We start from the raw sequence: 21637 nt of genomic DNA, 5'->3' as shown, positions 1-21637 counted from the left end.
TAAGGTTTATGTGGGTGGTGAACGTGAGCTTGGAGTCAAAATAAACACCCAAGTCTTTAAAGTCAGTAATTGATTTTAGCGGGACATTCGAAAACAGTAAGAGGTACACTGAGAACAAAAACGCGTTGCAGGAATAAAAAAAATTTATTTGATTACCGTTTAAAAATGCTCGTTTTTAAATCAAGTGAAAAGTCTTAACAAAATGGATTTTTTCATTATACATACACTACGTATAACGGAAATATTCAAATTAAATACGCCCGTATTAAAATGAATCATTTTCACTGCACGGATGGCGTTTTGCGCGTCTCGGATGCTTTTTCATATGTAATTAAGAAAGCATATGTATACAAAGCATGCAAAGCGGTGGCAACGCATACATACATACATACCCTGCAGGGAAAGCTACTAGTTGTGAACTAGAATTCTACCGGTTTGCGTTTCAGCCCAACTAGTTCACATTCTATCCTTTTTGAATGTTAGCGACTGGTATTTTTAACATTGCGATGTCCTACGAGATGTCAATTGTCAGGCTATGCATCAGCATCTACTAGTATAAATACTAGTAGCATCATACCAGTTGATGAGATAGTCTGCCAATTCATGCCACGTGAAAAGCATAAGTGTGCCTTTTTGCTGGCGACGCTCCAGCAGTCACAATGGCCGGCACAGCAAAACACTCGCGTGGTAAGCCTGAGGTCCCTGGTTCAAATCCTGGCGCAGGAAAAGTTTTTTTATTTTCTATTTTTTATTTTATTTTTATTTTTTATACATTTATTTTTTGTTTAGGCTGTTTATTGTAATTTTTAAATTTAATAAAAAAAAATATTTTTGTTTAATTTCTTTGTTTTTATAGCACAAGCATTTCTTCCTAAATGTATTTTTGCAATGCAATTAGATGATCAAATTTGTTATTTATTTATAAATTGAATAAATTATTTTTGCTTACATTTATTTAACTTTAAAAATATTAACCACCTCCAAGCGGCCTCGAACCTGCAATTTCAGAACCAGAACCAGTAGTCTTCACGTGACGCCACAGCCGACATTTGTAAGAAAAGCAATTATAGTTGCGTTTTATTTTTGGCTTTGGCAATTCAAAGGCAGATGTCGCTGATCACCTAAGTTCTTCGAAATTGTCGAACTGGTAGGCATATACTAGTTAATGAACCAGTATTTTTTCTAACTGGTTTGGCTTTTCACTGCAGGGTATGTACATACTTGGTACGACATCATGCACTAATCGCGCGCTGTGATGTTGATTCAAACTCAACATATGAAAACACATTTACATGAGTGGCTGTAGCTGAGTGTGCAAAGACGCTTTTACGCAATTACCACCAGACGGAACATAAAATTAAATTATTTTTCTTCTTAATTTTAATTTCGTATAACTACAAGGCATCTTTGCACTTCGCAACGACATATTTTATAACGTACATACTCAAATTTAAAACGAGTTGGGTTGGTGCTCTTTCATATACGTATTTTTTTAAATTTAACACGTTTTTTTTAATTCTAAAATTTTTTCCCTCAGTGTAGGAACAATACTAATCACTTTTGCAAAAGAGGTATATTGACATTTACAAATATTGAGGAACAAACGATTACGCGCACACCAACTGTACAAATTATCAAGCTCACCCTGGAGAATCAATGAGTCTTCTAGATTTTTAATTTCATAATATATCTTCAGGTCATCCGCATATAGAAGAAAGTTACACTTTGAGAAACAGGAGGATATATCATTAATAAAGAGCACAAATAACAAAGGACCTAAGACACTACCCTGGGGAACACCAGAGGAGGAGACAAAAGAATAAGACGATACATTATCAAAACGAACAACACAGCGTCTATTATGCAGATAGGATGTGATCCACTTCAGAAACTCAGAAGAAGTATAATTTTTTCTAAATGTAACCCAAATTGCCGAGCCGCGAATTGATATCACGAAACAAGCCACACGTTCAATTCTTATTGGTTGATGTTTGATCCATACATAGAAGAAATGAAAAAAGGAGTTTCGAAGAGCAGTTTATGCGGTGTATTTGGGCTCCTTAGCGCTTTGGTATATGCACTTAAGTCGATTTTTAAAATAATTTTCTTGTTCTGGGGCTAAGATCCCGTTCAAAAGACAAGAGCTTAAAGCGCGTTTTTATGAAAAGTGGAATTTTAAACGCGTGCGTTGCAAAATAGTTTTGTGTTGTTTTTTGTTTCACAAATTTTTGTTATATTCTTCTTTATTTGTACTAGGGATCTTCATTTTTTCGATTTTCGCGATACCGGGATTTTCGGGATGTCGTTGGTTCAATCCCGGGATTAGTCCCGGGATTAAGATATTTATTATTTTTCAACAACTTAACATGAAAGAATTGTATCAATATGGTTTGAGAAGCTCTCCTACCATATAATAAATAATAAGTAAATGGGTTTGGAACGTATTTTTTCATTTACAGGTCTATTCTGCGCTGGTAAATCTTCATATTTTAACTTTACCAACGTAACTAGAATTGCGGTGATAAGAACTGGTAACATTTTTTGGTAATAAAATTTTCCGGTTACAAAATCTTTGGTAACGTGCAGAATAGACCTGTTAAAGTAAAAATTATTTCATAAGTATCAAAACGAAAGACAGTAATTAAATTTGTATGCATTTAGTAATACTTCAGCGTATACATATCTGATAAAGTAATTTAAGGTATGTAAAAGCTCCATTCAAAAAAAATTAAGTAAAAAAATTTCTTTTCTGGTTGAAATAAGTTCATAATACTAGTGGCAGAAATAAAAGATTTGCCTTAATTCAACCAGTTTTCTCTATATTCCTTTTGTTTATTCAAAATTTACAGTTTTTTATAAAAGTCTACCTCATATTATATCGTCACCTGAAATGCAAAAAGACGTAACAAACATCATCGTTGAAATGCAAAAAGTCATAACTAATAAGTCATATGGATTTCAACGAATTACAACTGCCACATCATTTTATGAAGAAAAAAATAAAATATTAGTCACGACTTTTTCCATTTCATTTACGATCTTGTTACGTCTTTATGCATTTCAGGTGACGATATAATTAGCTGCATATATATAGGCATTTCTCTGACGTCATGGTTTTTCTTAAAAGACTATGATTTCAAAGATATGATAAATTCCAAAATTTATTTAAAAAACTCAGTGCAATGTAAAACAAAAATATGGGTACCAAATGAAAATTTTTTTTTTGGGTTTACAAGGACGAATAGGAATTGAAAATGCCCCTTTAATCAATTTTATTTTTTTAGCTAATAAAGTTAGTCCTTAACACATAATTTTTTCAAAAATAATAGTTGCAAAATTTCAAGGAAATTCAAGGATAAAATTATACAAGGATATTTTCAATACCTACCGGTCCCTTACGCACCAAAAAATGTAACGTTTTTTAACTCTACAGAATCTTTTCTTTCATTTTATACCCATACTATTTTTTTAAGTATATTGCACTGAAATTTTTAAATCATTTTTTGAATTACTGATATCTTTCAAATTTCGAAGTTCTTTTAAAAAATCCTGACGTCAGAGAGAAAAATTAAGAACGCAATTTTACTATATTTGGCCCTTGGTTTCGCGAATATATTGATTTTTTTGTGTGCAAAATAGCCTGTCGCAAGGTATTATATCGTCGTTTAAAGTACAAAACCGCGTATCGACAAAATGCAAAAACGCGTAACAAGATAATGCAAAACCGCGTATGTGAGGTTGCATGAATCATTTTCCAGAGAGTAAAAGCACTCATATTTCAAAATGCTTCTATTTTTTATAAAGAAAGCGTATTTCTGGCTAGTATATTTCGGGACGAATTGATAAGGCTTGAGCCAAGAGCTTGTGTGAGCAAATCCAATTTTTGGCAGCAAATGTCAGTCACGCGATTTTGCAGAATGACATTACGCGGTTTTGTACTTTAAACGACGATATGTATAATGAGTTACACATTTATAAAAAAAAAATTTATATTAAATAAACAAAAGAAATATAGCCAAAACTGGTCAACATAAAGCGTTTCTATTATTGCCACCAGTGTAAATTACAAATCCCGAAAATCCCGGGATTCTAGGCAAATAATCCCGGGATTTTTGGGACTTAAAAAAGACCTGGTTCCCGGGATTAACATTCCTAATATACACAGATTGAATAATAAGTTGTGTTTAATGAGCTGCTCTAGGTTACGCCAGGTTAAGATATCTCACAAAATTATGTTTCACGAGGATTTTTCTTGCTGTAACTTACTCTACTTTTTGTTTCATGAGCCTGCGCTAAGTGGAACTAGAGCAACTTAGAGCACGATTTTCTGCACCATCTTTTTTTATGGAGTAACTTAGAGCAAGCAACTGCTTTGAGTATTTCTGCTTGAAAAGTGTTTCATGTGATTTCTGATCTGAGTTGCTCTAATTTGAGCTGCTCTGCACTTTTTTCGGTCTCATTAAACACAACTATAATGTATTCATGAGGCCTTTTTAAGGTGCACCGAAAAATTTATTACCAGAATCGAAAAGGTAATGGTCCGAGGTACGCCCTTTCAGTTTTTTTTTACTACAATATGTAGCTTCACGTAGGTGCAATGAAATTTTTAGTAAAAGACCACATTTATTTTTTATAGATCCTTCTTTCTCAGATTACAATTTTTTGTTGTTGTATATAGGCTCACTACTACTCTTCAGCAGACTAGCTGACACATGTAAAATGAATTTGTTTAGTTTTCTTTTTATAAAAATATTTATTGTACCCATATCTTATTTATGGCAAATAAACGAGGTTTGTTTTTTACAGTTTACTGTATAATAAAACGTTGTTTTTTACATGGTAACTTTTTTTGTAAATTCTGGTCAGAAAAGTTTTTGTCGTGCGGCAACCGTGGTTACGGTTTAAAACAGAGTTTAATAAAAAACAATGTAAAGGAAAGGCTTCGTTTTGAGTCCTGGGACAAAGTTTACGCTGAGAGCAGTGTATTCAAAGCATACAGTATATTTTAAATACTTAAAAAAAACTAAATAAAGTTTATAAGCTATTCGTTTATTCCTCGCTGAACTGAAATCCAGTTAAAACCCTGCTCTGGTCCGTAAAACTCATCTAAAAAAAAAGCTTGGAAGAAAGTACAGTAAACTTTACTCTTAACCAAAAACTTCGTAGTCAAAAAGAAGGAATGATATGTTATTTATAGTATCCCAAACCGACACTGTACGACCACGGTTGCCAACTTTTGCATTATTGAAACCGGGACATCAACTTCAATGCTGTATTTTTGAATATTTTCTATTTAAAATAAGAAAACATAAAAAAAAAACGAAAATAAAAATAAAAAATATAGATACAAATTTCCATAATACAAAATTTTAATACTACTAATTTAAAACATAAATTAAAGTTGAAATACACCAAATTATAAATTATAAATTTCTATATACATATGTATGTATTTGGCACGGGGAATTTTTCACAATGTACATATGTAATTTTTTTACTTAAATTTTTCCGCGAATTTTTTTATAAAAACATAGTTCATACTACAACAAAAACATAAAAATTTATCTAAACTTCGTGCAAAGCTCAGGAAAATTCAATAAATAGCCTACAAGTTGATACTGTTGTATAACTAAGTGCCAGTTTGAAGTTGGTAAAAAATCGCGTTGATTTTTGGCAGTTTCTACCAAACAAAAAAATGTCGAACATACTTTGTGTACTCATTTTGTTAAAGCAGCCACGGCTTAAGTTCTTTGTTTAAAATGAATTCGTAACTAAAATGTTTGACTTTATTGTCGATTAAATAGCTTATGTAAAATATACATATGTATATGAATGTATTACATTAGGCTGGGCCAATGCTTATTTTAATAAATAGCATGGTATTTCCTGATTCTGCAGATAATTCTAAGAGAGAGTATAGAAGAAACCATAGCTCGGAAATAAGTTTCGAGCCAGCGCATTATTAAATGAAAAAATTACCTTTTCACAATATTAGTTTTTTTTAACGTTTTCTTAAAACTTTTACATATAAAATGTCTGTATTTAAGCAAATCGTTACCTACAGGTGAAAATGTGCCATGTCCATTTTTTGAAGTTGTTCAGGGAGACGAAAAATCGATATAGGTTCGCATTATCTGACATTCTGCATCAAAAACTAAATTTTTAATAAAGTGGACTTGGCACATTTTCACCTTTAGGTAGAGAAATACATCTGTTTTGTTAATTTTTAACTTAAAAGATTAACAAACATTAAAAAGAAAGGTTTTTTGTATTTTAAGAACAAACACTTGATATGAAGGCGTCTAGGACTTACCATTGGTTTTTGCCAACTTTTTTACTAACAGTACCTCTTCCATACAAAAATTACTTTTTCTCAACAAAAAAAGATAAAAAGCGATGGTAAATCTTTTCTAATTGCACTTTATTTCCATCCAATCCATCTAAAAAGGCTTAAATTTTTACAAAAGTTTCCTAATTTTTTTCTAAATATTTCACAAGGTTTGAAACTTAGATTTATACGACTGTTGTCAAAGAGTAAACCATATCTTAAAGAAAATAACTAAAATTAAATGACAAAAAGATAAATTGTCAGAACTTGTCAATATGTGGTGAGTTTTTAATTTTGACACGGATTATGGACGGTAAAAGGTGAACACTTTCTAAAATCGGCATATAACGAAAAAATAAAATTTTGAGAACAAGTATTTTTTTTTTAAATGCGCAGCCTAGAGAATCATTTCCGAAGAAACTGAAAATACCATGCGATTCGTCGAAAAACTGTCGTTTGAACAATTTGACCACCATAATGTACATATGTCGGCCGCTGTGGTGTAGTGGTAAGCAGTGCGCGCTTCCACTCCGCTGGACCCGGGTTCAAACCCTGGTCAAAGCAACATCGCAAAAAATATAGAAAAAAGGTTTTTTCTTAACAGAAGTCGTCCGTCGGCAGGCAATGGCAAACCTCCGATTGTATTTCTGCCATGAAAAAAACAGCTTCTCATAAAAATACAATCGCCGTTCGGAGTCGGCGTAAAACTGTAGGTCCCTCCGCTTTGTGTGACAATATCAAGGCGCACGCCACAAGTCGGAGGAGAAGCTCGGCCAAACACTAACATATGTGTAAGCGCCAATCTATTATTATTATTAATGTACATATTTTAAAAGTTCTTATTTTTTTACAACGAGATGTCTAAAAATTTTTCATCCCAAAAAGCGGGAAATTTTGCGTCCCGGAATATGTTGTACCGGGACCGGGACATAGCTCTAAAATTGCTGCTGTGCTGACAGTTTTTCAAACCCTGATTATAAGTTACTTATATTCATAATTTTGCTTTGAATAAAAGTGTACTGAAAAGTACTGATTTTTTTAGCTTGAAAAAGTCTAACGTACTGCTTTCGCGCATTAAAAGTCTGGCAACCCTAACCTGGGCGGTCAACGGAAGATGCTCTCCTGAGCTTTTTTTCACTTATCCACAGTCAATTGGGTAACAAGAGGTATTGTGCTAGTCTGTTTGTTGGAATCATCAAAGATTTCGATATGGTAGATCACCAAGTTTTATTAGACAAATGCATTATGCAGATTCGTAGTTTTGTTTATACAGTAGAATCCAGTTAGAACGATTTCCAAGGCACCGGCTAAAATACATCGTACTAACCGGATGTCGTATAAACAGAACTTCTCTTTTTATTTATTTTTTGTTTTTATAATTCTGCTATAGTACATTTTTGCGCACCTAGCTACTATCAGTAATCACTAACCAACTGCCAAAACATTTGAGCTATCGAGTGCACATTACTTAAGTATTTTTGACGAGCAAAAATGCAAAAGTTTATTTACAGGTCCATTCTGCGCGTTACCGAAGATTTTGTAACCGGAAAATTTTATTACCAAAAAATGTTACCAGTTTTTGTCACCGCGATTCTAGGTACGTTGGTAGCGCAGTTAAAATATTCAGCAATTCAGCTATGAAGAATTGTGGAAATTCTGGCATTGCATATTTCACGGGGCAATACTTTGTTACCAGCTTATGAGATAGTAACAAAATTTACCGGTTACAAGAGTACACAGAATGCGAAAAGGGTTTAATAATTGACAGGAACTTTATTTACCGGTTACAAAATGGTTATTACCAGTGCAGAATAGACCTGTTAAAGTGAATCTAAAATTGACGTCTGTCAAAAAAGTTCGAATGAAAAAGACAAATGCCGCTGTGGACTAGCTGCTATCCAGACCAGGCGCCATATGCGCCTTCGATGTTCAGTCACTTTGTAATAGTAGAGTCCACTCTTTGATGCGAAAATGCGAAAGGCAAAAATTAGCGTTTGTTTTGTTGTTTTGCTGTGCGCAAGGCGCATCAATACAAGGTGGTGTTGATGGATCAGCTGATTGGATATTTTTGTCTCTACACTAGCACAGGAGAATGTCATCCAAGACAAAGTGGCGCAACTTTAGGATGTCAACAAAACGAATTGACGAAAATTATCTCCTATTCCCTTTTGTTTTGACATCCTCCTGTACCAAAAAGCAATAACAAAATACACGGGACTTTTACTTATATGCAATTGCCACCACCTTGTATGGATGCGCCTTTGCTGTGCGTTTGTGCGAAACGATGCCATAACGGTGCCATATGTTTGTTGTAAAATACTGCCGATTTTCGCACTTTCGTTCAAACATACACAGATTCGCATCAAAGACTGAACTCCAGTAATCGTAACAACATGTTGACCGAAGCTTCTAATTTTCTGTGAATTTTTAAAACTTTTATCTCTCACCGGACTGTTTATTCATAAATTACGTCGCTTAAAGCGGTTGGTCGCTTTAAGCGGAGTCGTTTTAAACGGATGTATTTTCATAGTAATTTGTATAAAAACCAAACTTGAGGTTGTGGTTACGCTACAAGCGGTTGGACGTTACATGCGGAGTCGTTATAAACGGATTCTGCTATATATTATTAGTCAATTATATAAGTTTGTGGTAGTTTAAGTTATTCAATGGCATTCAAATTAGGGGCTCCAAAGGATATATTTTATATCCTGTATTGTTTTTAGTTTATTTAAACTCGATTTTATCACTACCTTTCATTACAAAGGTTACCGCTTTCGCAGACGATCTTGCCATTGCCTATGGTTCAACGAATTACAGGCTAACCTAATACTCGCGGCTTGCGTTTTGGTACGCATGCCGTCGAAAAATTGGAAATTGAGTTAGCTTCATACGCACGCCGTTCAATTTCGGTTGGTCCCATACAAGTTGCATGTGGTTAATAAAATTCAGCAGTTTTTAACTATTCAAAAATGTGTCATTAGAAAAATATGTAATGTTGACCGAATTCACAACTCCATGGATCTGTTTAGGAACTTGAGAATTATTCTTCTACTACAAGACTTTAAAGGTCTTGTACTCGTTGTGGTTATTAACATAGCCTACTTCCAGATAAATAATTATAATTTGAGAAAAACGCTGACAAACTTGTTGTTGTTCCTACATCTCGTACTACACACTTCACTAATTTCTTTACTATAGTTTCTTGTAAGCTTTTGAATGCTCTATACTATATCTAAAATGAAAAGATGTAATAGTTTCCCTTAATTTCTATAAGGTGTTAAGCAGTAATCTACCGACTTCTGTACAAAACCGTATTTTGAGAGAAAATGAGATAGGGCCTTTATATATTATACATACGGTGACCATCCGTTCTGTTTTTTGCAGGACCGTACTGTTTTTCAAAGGTCGGTCCTGCATAGTTTTTCAAACCTAAAAAACCTGAAAATGTACTGATTTTTTCCAAGTGTCCTGCATTTGTCCCGCATTTTATTCGTTATTTTAAAATTATCGGACAATGGATGGATGTTTTCAAAAAAGTGTTTTTTGGTAATTTTCGTAGCTTTTTTTCAATATCTCATGAAAAAATTTCCCAATCAACGTAAGCGACTTACAGCTCGAAGGGTATTGATGTGCCTCTTACCAAAATATATAACTTGTGGGGACTTCAATGAAAATTATTAGTGCTACAGGCGACCATTTGCATTTTGTCGTCAAAGTCGAAAAAAGTGAGAGTTTCAATCAAATACGCAGTTTTATTTGATTATTTTTTTCATTAGTTTAAAAATTCGATAAAGAAGATATATCATTACAGTAAATTTTGAGCCAAAGATAATGAAAATCGGATTAGAAATGTAGATGCTATGAAGCGCAATCTGCACAAATTATATATTTGTGTAAAGGGCACATAAATACCTTTGTAACTCGTCGTTTACGTCGATTCATGACGTCGATTTTTGACAAATAACTGCGAAAGGTACCAAAAAACAAAAAAAAAGGATATTATTTTCGTTTTGGACGACTCAAAATTTGCGTATAAAATAACCTTTTAAAGATTTTCTCTTTTCGAGTAAGCTATTGTAATTATAATATGTTTTACTATACTTTTATAAATATTAATGTAAAAAAAGTTTAAATCGATGAAGAAAACGTGATTCGTTTTTAAAGTTTAAAATGTATTAAGAATTTAGAATCATAAATACTCTTTTGATATTTTTATACTACGTAAATATATGAAAAATTGTCCTTCATTTTGAATCCATATTTATGGTCACCGTAATTATACAACACGTAGTACATAAAAAGATATGTACATTCTTCCGAAGAACAAATGCCATCAAAAAGGAAGAAAACCTCTATGAAATGCCCTTTATCAGGCCTATTCTGCGTTGGTAACAAACATTTTGTTACAGGTTAGTAAAGTTACTGTCAATTTTTAAACCGTTTTCGTATTCTCCACACTCTTGTAACCGGTAAATTTTGTTACAATCTCATGAGCAGGTAACAAAATATTGCCCCGTGAAATATGCAACACCAGAATTTCAACAAAACTCCATAGCTGAATTGCTGAATAAATTAAAACGTTACCAAGGTAAATAGAATTGCGGTTGCAAGAAGTGGTGACAATTGTTGGTAACAAAACTAGATTGTTACAAAATGTTCGGTTACAAGCAGAATAGGCCTGTATGTAGAACATTTATTTCATTTTACATAATAAAAACTACACTGTGGAACTTTTTTATAAGTTTTTTAATTTTTAATATTGTTATTGAGCTATGTACCACGATTGTGTTTATTAGGAACAAATGGAAAAAGCAACAAAGTCTAAGCGGTGGAAGTTATAGCAGCTATTTCGGAGATAATCATATCTCCTCATCAGACTTCTTTTTTCTAGACTTCAGCAGAGATCGAACCGGCGTCATCGATGTGCAAAGTCAGGAGCCGTAACCACTGAGCTATGCACGCCCCGTAAACTCTTGTTGCCAATTCATTTCCTTATTTAACCTACTACTATCAAGTGCAGCTGATTTGCCGCTATTTAAATTGGACAGCGTGGGTGTTGTTGTCAATACTATACATGTATTTTACAACGCTTTTATCAACTTGCAATGTTGTATGTCCAGACTACCATACTATATTCTTTATTGTATAGTTTCAAGCAGGCTTTCCTGTGTATTTGTCAATGTTATTGTGGCTTATTAACATTTTATTTTTAATATTGTTATTGAGCTTTGTACCCCGATTGTGTTTATTAGGATAAATGGAACATTTTCAGATTTTTAAAGGGCTCAATCAAATAATGCTTTTGTGTTAGAATTCGAGTGTGATCAAAATTTCCTTCATAATAATTTTGTAGAGCACTTAAACGCCTTTTTTTCTGAAATTAAATGGATCAATTTCAATTTAACGGTCAAAAGCATCTATAATGGTATAAACTAAGGGGCTAAAATATTGCAAGATAAGATTACTCTCTACATTTTACTATAAGTCAAGAATTAAGTATGTTTGAAGTCAATTTGTATGTACATTAGACCGCGTCAAAATAAAAAAAAATCCCGTAATGCGATCGGCATAAGACTAAAATTTTAGCAATTTTAAGAGGTCCCGCGTCGAGCATTTAGTTTTCCCATAGGAATTACAAGTAAGAAAATTAGTTCTTTCCTTTTGAGGTCAATATAATTTTCTAGGGTCAATGAAAACGCTCCACACTATAAGAATACATTTATTACATGCCATTTAAGTATTATGCGTAATTCCAAAAAAGAATTGGGTTATACTACATTTGACCCAAATAGGACATGGGACTAAAAAATTATAACTTAGGAATTTAAATACATAATCTGAGCCTGCACAATACTTAAATTGCATATAATTAATGTATTCTTAAAGTTTCGAGCGTTTTTATTGATCCTAGAAAATTATATTGGCCTCAAAAGAAAAGAGCTTATTTTCTTACGTGTAATTCCTATGGGAGAACTAAATGCTCGATGCGGGACCTCTTACAATTGTCCTATAGAGGGGAGAATTCATAGAGGATCATTTCTATACCAAATGCTAAAATTTTAGTCTTATGCAGGTATTGCGGGATTTTTTTTTTATTTTGACGTGGTCTAATGTACACTCATAAAATTACACGTGTGTGAGGTAATTGAATTTGTACCCATAAAGAGAAAATTTCAACCCACTGTAAAACAAATTTGATGAGTTAGGGGGAGAATGCACTCTAGCGTTCTTCAATAGTGATATGCATAAACATACGAACATAATTTTGTATATATTTATGTAAATATATTTTCGCATTTACACACTTTTCTTTCTCTTCCATTTGATCACACAGCATTATGAAGATATCACATCAACGGCAAATACTAAGCCCGAGCAACCGACATCTACATCCTGTGGGGTGGCACAGGTTGAAGCGGACAGTGCGTCGGCGAATGCGCTGGGGCGTCGGCAGCAACGTTACAAAAATCTAAAGACTCCTCTAAAGCCAAACGCCAATAACAACGTCCAGTGCAATACAACGACGACAACCACACCACACAGCGACTACGATTGCCCTATCGTAGATACCACGGACATAAAAGACGAACCAGGTGATTTCATCGAAACCAATTGCCATTGGCGTGACTGTGGCATTGAGTTCATCACTCAGGAGGAGCTTGTGAAGCACATAAACAACGACCACATACAGACCAATAAGAAGGCGTTTGTCTGTCGATGGGTTGAATGCTCGCGTGGCGAAAAGCCGTTCAAAGCTCAGTACATGCTGGTCGTGCACATGCGACGCCATACAGGTGAAAAGCCTCATAAATGCACGGTAGGTTCAGATACAAAAAATAATGAGTTTAATTTAGGGTGTGTGAGGCCAGCTGCTTCTAGACGAAATAAGGAACAGTTTAGTTTGGCTTTTGGTTCTTCCAAATTTTTTTTTGTGAGGAACCACCGCCTTAGATTTTTTCATGCTATAAAAATCAGTACTTTTCAGTACACTTTCATTCAAAGCAAAATCATGTATATAACAGAAAATACTTTAAAACGCTAGAGTACTTATTTCTAACAATATTTTGGTATGTACAGTGTGTCCAGTATATGTTTTTATTAATCAAAGCCGTAGTTTTTATTAATCAAAGCTGTATTTGGAAAAGTTGAAGCGGTTACCGATTATAACTTGAAGTATAAGGATTTGGTTTAAAAGGCAGTTACTATATTATATGACCTTTGTTTGCCAAAACACGCTTAAGTCTCTTTTCAAAACTATTGCATGCGGCACGCACCACTTCCATCGGTATATTGTCCTATAAGGATGGCTGTTTTAAAATCCACAAAGTTTTTTTAATCCCTAAGTTTCTGCAGAATATAACCCTAAATGCAAAAGTCAAAAGGATTACAGTTAGGTTGGCTTGGGGCCATTCCTCCTTGGGAATAAATGAATTTGTTTAACAATTTCAGAATGTATATATGTTTGCTTTAACGATATAAAGAGATCTAACCCAGTGATCTAACCCATATTTACTATGTCATCGTTTAGGTAATATTTTCATTCGTTATTTAAAATAAAAATTAATCCAGTTTTACTAAGTTGATTTTAATATATTTTATTGACAAGTTTTGTATGAGGATATACTGGAAACACTGTAAATAAAATTTGTTCATAAAAAATAAAAATTTTATTCATTTTAACATGAGTGTACGCAATAACATGTAGTACAAAATACCGTTTTAAATTGTACACAGGAGCCAATAAATTATTTAATATTTATGGCATTTTTGAATAGCATTAATGAGATAATTTCCCTTTGGGTAACTGACATAACTTCCACGGACACAACTTCTGTGTGCCCGTGGAAGATATTTCAGACTTTACACGAAGATCAGACATAACTTCCATATCATGATCAAGTCATCATCCAATTCGTCCTCAATTTCAATGTCGAATCCGTCTTCTTCGTCGTTTTTAAATGAAGTTTTCTCGATTACATTTTCCAAAAACACTTTCGATAAAAACTGTTCGATATTTATCTGATCCTCTAACAATAACTTGGAGGCTTTGTCGATTCAGAATCCCGCCGAAGATTTTTGTTTTATTTTCTTGACAGGTGGCTGATAACGGTCATTCATAGCTCGCAAAAGTTGGGTAGAAATAGCACCCTCTTCAGAGATTAGAAACTAAAGAAAACGGAAGAAATTCCCATTATTTGGAATGCAGTATTGTTGCTCTATGAAGCCGAAGTGGTAGGGCTTTTTAAACTGAATACGGACAGTTCACTCAGCACAAAAAAATAACCTGATAAGTCATAAGAGTTCCACTCACCAGTTTTAACCAATAGCTGCAAAAATATTCAAAAATTGGCTGCTTAATGTAAAACAATTGAAATTCGTCGCTTGTGCTATCAAAATGTTATATCCGTCCATTATTTATCTCGAGGAAGAAGTGGTAAACACAATAATCTCATGTATGAGGCGATTCACGTCAAAGGTCGCAAGCGCGCTGAGCGGTGCAAAACAATCTTCTTAGCTGGAAAGCAGACATAAAATAAAAAAATTATTTTGATTTTTGTACGGGCTATCCGATGGTGCTATGCATTTTCCAAAATTTTCCCACCTTCACGGTGAAAATTCGTAATGAAAATTTATTTGTAATTTTTCTCAATTATGATCATTTTTAATTTTGTCATCCCAATGGAAAGATCACGTCTTTTTACATAGAAATCATTAATAAAAAAGGGTTTTTTTTTGAGTTTTCCGAGCTATAAAGCGTTTCATAGCGGGCTATACCAGTCGCGGCGCTCCGTCGCGTCACGTCGGCTCCGTTCACTTGAATGAATTAAAACATCATACTGTGTGAAATTTTTACACAATAAACTGCAAACTATTCCAAATAATTTAAGTTCAAACAAACTTCTTAATACTTATTAAAAACAAAATGCCGGTTTTTAGAACTTTTTTATAAAAATAAAGGGGGTGGTTTTTCAAATTAAAAATGTGTGCTATAAAATTTCAAGTCTAATTTATTTTTAAAGCAGCATTATAGACAAATATCTGAAACAGTTTTTGGGAAACCTTCAGATTTAAATATCAGGTCGTTCAAAAGTTATAACAGTATTAATGTGATGCGCATAGATGTTTGCATTATGATTGCCATAATAACACTGCAAACTATCTATTCTTGCATTTATTTTTATATTGGCCCCTACACCATCACATCCTCCCTTCCTATGATCTGTAGCTTGAAAATTCTACTCCGCAGGAATCCCGAAATCTTCTGCATGACAGAGGAGGTTTATAGAGCTGCTTTTATTTTTGAAGTGCTGACCTGCTCCATCTGAGACGTAGTAAATTTTCTTTGGATTTTCGTAATTAGTTTTTAAGTAACCGCACATTATTTTTTGATACTCATAGACAGCAACAGTATCGCGATCATGGGCGTAGCCAGGTAGAGGCAGGAGGGTGCTCGAGCCCTCCCCCCCCTAACTTTCAAATTTCCCTTATATATATATATAAAATAGTACCCTGAAATGCCAGCTTAATAGGATCGAGCAAACCCTCCCCCCCACCCCCACAACCCCCCACTTTTACAAGTTCAGTTTTCAGCGTGCACCTATCAGTTTGAGCCCAATTATCAAATTTAATTTCAGAAATATCACTTTCATCCAGAATGTTATTCAAAAAATTGTGTAATTCCACTATGTTCTCACAAGATTTGCACTCTCCCAAAAAACATGTATCTTTGAAATCATCGCATATAATAGCATTAATGCAATCATGATAATTTTTTAGGATTTGATCTACATATTTAGTTAAGTTTTCTATATCAAGTGCTTTAATCATTAATTTTATCATGAAGGACACAAACGCGGACGGTATGAGATCCGCTCGATCCTGCAAAAATACATTCTGGAGCCTCAGTTGAGTGAACTTTGTAAAAAGTATTTTAATATCTGCATACTCATTTACAAAGCAGTAACCGATTTTAATAGGATTCATTGTCACAATAATTATAGAATTCGTTACGTAATCAAGAGTGTCCAAATGCTCTATGCCACTACCTACAAGTATGAATGTAGATTTAAAATAACAAAACGCAGAGTTTTAGACAAATGAAGAAAAATTTAGAGGGGACTCGGATCGACTAAAGTCTTGAAACCTCATGATTTTTTAATATATTTTTTTTAATTCGTGCAAGCGAACCGAGCTGACTTTCACTTTTTCATTTAAGCTCAATATATCTCACACGTGCGCATCACCTTAATATTGTTATAACTTTTGAACGACTTGATATTTAAATCTGAAGGTTTCCCAAAAACTGTTACAGATATTTGTTTATAATGCTGCATTAAAAAGTTATTAGATTTGAAACTTTATAATACACATTTTTAATTTGAACAAAACACCCCTTTATTTTTATAAAAAAGTGCTAAGTGTTTTTAATAAGTATCTATTAAGAAGTTTTTTTAAACTCAAATTCTTTGGAATAGTTTTTAGTTTATTGCGTAAAAATTTCTCATAGTATGATGTTTTAATTCGCTCAAGCCAACGGAGCCGAGGTGACGCGACGGAACGCCGCGACGGGTATAGCCCACTATAAAACGCTTTATAGCTCGGAAAACTCAAAAAAGTCCCTTTTTGTATTAATGATTTCTATGTAAAAACAAATAAAAAAAGTTAAAAATGACCATAATTGAGAAAAATTACAAATAACTTTTTGTTGCGAGTTTTCACCGTGAAAATGAGAAAATTTTGGTAAACGCTTTGCATCATCGGATAGCCCGTATAAAAATCTATATATATCATTGGTTTCGAATTAATTTTCTCATCTTCTGTGTGCTTTCCAACTTTTCGAAAAGAAGCTTCTTTTTCACCGACCAGCGCGCTTGGGACGTTTGACGCGAATCACCTCATATATAGATCGTCTTTTTCGGAACATTGACCATTTTTTCAAAAGGTTTTCAGCGAAACTACCAAATTTTGAGCCGTAATTCTTTGACATTAAAATTTAATATTTTTTAAAAAGTGAAGTTCATCAATCTGTACACTGAACGCCACATTTAATATACAAATATAATGGAACTTACGTATATCTGACATAACTTCCATGAATCAGATCTGTGGTATTAATGTCAGACTTTACTTCCATGGACCAAAAATTGAGCGATGGTAGTAATTTCCAACACTGCCGTTTTGCTAAAATTTAAGCAAAATTTATAAATTTTTTTCATGCCGCACCCAGAAAAAGGTTTAGTTATAATTACCACGATTTGGTTATAGTGACCAAGTGGTATAGTTGGATATGGCGAAATAAATATCTAGTTCACGAAAGTCTGCAATTTACTTGAGACTTCTAGTTGGGACAAATATATATTTGTTAATAATTACAAAACGACTACCTTGAGTGGACAATATTGGTAGTTGAATAAAATCATTGTTGAGCAAATATAAACAATGCTTTGGTTGATGCAAGTTTTCAATTAATTTTGTGAACTTGCCGCAGACTTGAATCAGCTAACCGTTTATTATTGGAAAAAACTTTCAGTTTGACACAAATAAAAATTTACTCGATGGTTGTTGTGTTTACTTTCTTCTTTTATTTGCATATATTAAGTATTAAAAATACTTACATGTTTGCATAAATAGTTACTAGTGTAAATAATACATATGTATATGGTGGTAAGAATTTCGTAAAAAGAAACGATGAAACACGAACAGTCGTGCGAAACCCCAGGTCAATATCTGCTGGAAGTGGTGGTTTAAGTTGACTGCTTTGCTTTTGCCTTGGCTAAATAGACACTTTCAAGTTATAATTCACATGAATTATATATCCAATGAGAAACCCCGGTTGGCATCAAACTCTTTATTTTTAAATAACTATGCGCGCACCGAAACAACTGTCATAGCACACACTTTCCTTTCTCTACCTAGCGCAGGGATCGACATGCCATAGTATGAAGCAAAAATAGAAATCTAATCAGAGAGTTTCTAGTCACATAACTCAATCCTCAGAGGAGGTCGACCCCAGTATTTGCTTGTGTTTTTTTCTTTTGTCGGTTTTATTTGTTTTGCGTGCGCTCATTGCATGAATCGGAAGTGGGCATTTTCGAGTTGCCTGTTTGTTTTTTTGTTGTTGTTTGTATCATGGCTATCAATACCATCACACCAAGTTAAAAGGGACATCGGATCCCTAGGCTAAACCGGTCATCAAAGTGCCTCCAAAGGCAATCGTCACATCAATTCAAATATTGGATGTCATCGCCAACCGGATTCTTCACTCACCAAAATCCGGAAGCTCAAATTTCATGTGATTTGGACGACTGGACGTCGAAGTTCAATATGCCATCATACTTGCCATACTTCGTATCCGATGTGAAATCGTAGAAGAAACGTGTCGTTGTTTTACAAAAACTTTCGTATTCTGTATATGCAAATAAGAATTTGCAATCGCTAAAAGACTCAAGCACAGTCTTCAGAAACTGACAAAGTGCACCTACTCACAAGTACCAAAGGAATTAATAAATACATCCGCACATTAAACAATTTTTTTTTAGATACACACTACCTTTTTTGACTACCCTGGCTTTTCTGGATTGTCCGGCCACCACAGCTGTTTTATAATAAAATAAAAAAAACAAGACATGCCACAGCTAACAAGAATGATATAATACAAGATTGCGCCGATTGCAGCAGAATTCGTGAGAGTAAGTCGTAAAGTTGACAACTGGGAGCGGCAAATAAAACTGCTGTCTAGCGATGTGCTTAATTGTCGGTACCCAATACTTAAAAGAGGTTTCGGTACCCAATACTTCCTTATCGGTACCCGGTACTGATTCTTTGCATTAAATCTGCGCCATTATATGCATTTCAAGTTTAGAAAAAACTTTCATTACTAATTTATATGATATCGGCTAAAACACTTGAACTTATCGCAACAGAGAAATATTATTTAATCAGTTTTAGCCTTAGTCGATCCAAGGTTCAAGAAAAATACTTTGACGGATAAAGAAGCCTTTCAGGGGGGAGATTCTGTAACCAGTTAGCGACAAGTTTCGGATCGATATCCCACTTGTTGACGTAAAAATATTTCATGTCATACGTCAACAAAACCGATACCGATTCGCTAATTGTCGCTAACTGGTTACAGAATCTGCCCCCAGGCCTACAAAAATGATATCGTCCGATTCAGCTGGAACAAAAATGCTTCAAACAAGTAAGAGTTTCTCTGTATTATGGCCCCGACATATATACATCTTTCATTTGAATCAGTATTAAGCTCTATTGGCTCTTACATTCGGGTTTTGATAGGCCAATCTCCCCTGAACCGTTTTGCCATATTTTTGGCCTATGTGCGCTTTTATTCGAAACCTAAATATTTCGGTACCGAGTATCGAGAGTATTGGATACTTAAAAGTATTGACTCAGCACATCACTACTGTTGTCATCTCGACTGTGACGTCAGCAAAACAGATGATTCTGTCAAATTCACTTAGAGCCGATTAGCGGTGTTGCCATCGCCGCCACCTTCTGTATTCTCTCCACCGTGAATAGCTTACTGAGCGCTCTGTGACCACATGCGTGTTTCACCCACGATTGTGTTTCATCCAGTCTAAAAACGTATTTGAGCAAAAGAGAAGACACGCTCCTGAAGTTCACATTCGCTACAATTATAACGGGTTGTCTCTTCTTATAGATTTACATTCTTTGCCTCAACTAAGATTTGGTAATTATGACTAAACCATGAACCATAGTTAAGTTGAATGGAATTTGTAGAAATATACTTCAAAGAAATATTTATTAGTATTTACCAAACCCTTCAACTAAATTAAGGATTTGGTACAACCTAGATGAATATTAGAAGCTTTAATATATTTAGTTACTAGCAGACCCGGCGAACTTCGTCCCGCCCAAAATTTTTATTCTTTTTTGAAACTTGTTGGGCCAACATTTTCACCAACAATTCAAGTTTGCGATTTTCATTGGCATATTCATCTGCTAAGATTATAAAGTGTTATATCCGTGAACAAGTTCTTGAAATTTTCCAACTGTGCAGCATTTCATAGCACGGTTATTCGCAAAACGAAATAAATTTGAAGAATTTTTTCCTCTTCACGACCTGGCGGCAACAATGGCCCGGTTCTATAGTAAATCTGCCCTAGAAGCTTTACAGTATAGTTGGTGGCGATTTCAAAATAGGTGCGAATCATTGTTCTACAGAAATATAAATACATATACTTATTTCAGACGAAATACATTAAAAGCTGGAACGCATAATAATATTGGGAAATCACATCCATTGGGCCAATCGTAACACAGTAGAGTTCAATGGTGCAACAGGTCGATTTAATCTGACTTTCACGGCACCTTTTCTCACTTGGCTATTTCTAGTAATAACTCGACTCCAGCGCCACTTGGCAGCCCGTTTTTGCAATAGTATTGCTCTTACAATTACCACCACATATTTAAAATATTAGCCAAATCGGATCATAAATAACATTTTTAGTAGGGATGGCAAAGTCGACTTCGACTTTCGACCAAAATCGACTTTTTACTCCTGAAAGTCAAATTTTAGTGATCGACTTTTAGTTTATGGAAGTCGACTGAAGTCGACTTTTCACTTTCGACTCTCGACTTTTTTCGATTTATTTGCATATAAAAACTGATCTTCTAACAAGGGCGCGGAGTGCTCTTTGGTGGTATTTAAAAAAAATTGCCAATAAAACTGAAGTAAAATTTGAAAAGTGTGGTAGAGAAATGAATTTTAATGACAGTACAACAACATTGTCAAATCATTTAAGAGCAGCGCATAAAATTACTATACGAAAACAAATTCCTCAAATTTGTTAATCGTTTGTCTCCCCAACCTCATTGTAAGATAAACATAGGTATTTATTTTAAAAATTTCATGCAAGAAAGTTTTTTTGCATGAGTTTATGTAAGTTTCTACAGACAGTCTTTGGGTCGAATTTGACCAATCCGTAAGGTACAACATTTTAAACACCGCTAAAAACGTTGCTGGTAGGATTCCAGTTAATATGCGACATTAGTCCCAATCCACTAGCTGTCTGGGCTACTCCCATATTTATCCATGCTTATAAAGCGGCACTACATTTCTACCAATACCCGCCAATTCTGCTCCATCGGAAGGCCACATTTTTCAAAAAGTTGTCTGTAATTACCAAATATCGATTCAAAAAATTTTTAGAATTTTGTTTTGTGAAAAATTGTTTTTTGTTATTTTTTGGCCTTTTAACAATTATATTCAACAATTTTATAATGAGCTCGAGGCCATTTTTTAAATGAAAATTTATTGTGGAAAAGCAA

The 21637-nt window shown here is 34.1% G+C and overlaps 1 protein-coding gene across 10 annotated transcripts in view; it reads left to right on the top strand.

Moving 5' to 3' along the window:
• Nucleotides 1-21637, top strand: part of LOC118745690 (transcriptional activator cubitus interruptus) — a 214784-nt gene that overhangs the window by 153206 nt on the left and 39941 nt on the right. For 9 of the 10 annotated variants that reach the window (XM_036479283.1, XM_036479281.1, XM_036479280.1 and 6 more), the window contains exon 5: nucleotides 12663-13145. The exons of the other annotated variant lie outside the window; for it this stretch is intronic. In XM_036479283.1, coding sequence (XP_036335176.1) covers nucleotides 12663-13145 — 483 coding nt within the window. The remainder of the gene's footprint in view (nucleotides 1-12662; nucleotides 13146-21637) is intronic. 10 annotated transcript variants of the gene reach the window in all.

The sequence above is a fragment of the Rhagoletis pomonella genome, unplaced genomic scaffold (genome assembly GCF_013731165.1).
Source record: "Rhagoletis pomonella isolate Grant_MI unplaced genomic scaffold, Rhpom_1.0 Rhpom_scaffold_00009, whole genome shotgun sequence".
Lineage (NCBI taxonomy): Eukaryota > Metazoa > Arthropoda > Insecta > Diptera > Tephritidae > Rhagoletis > Rhagoletis pomonella.
Note: the sequence above shows the minus strand (reverse complement) of the source record. Positions and strands in the feature narration are given on the sequence as shown.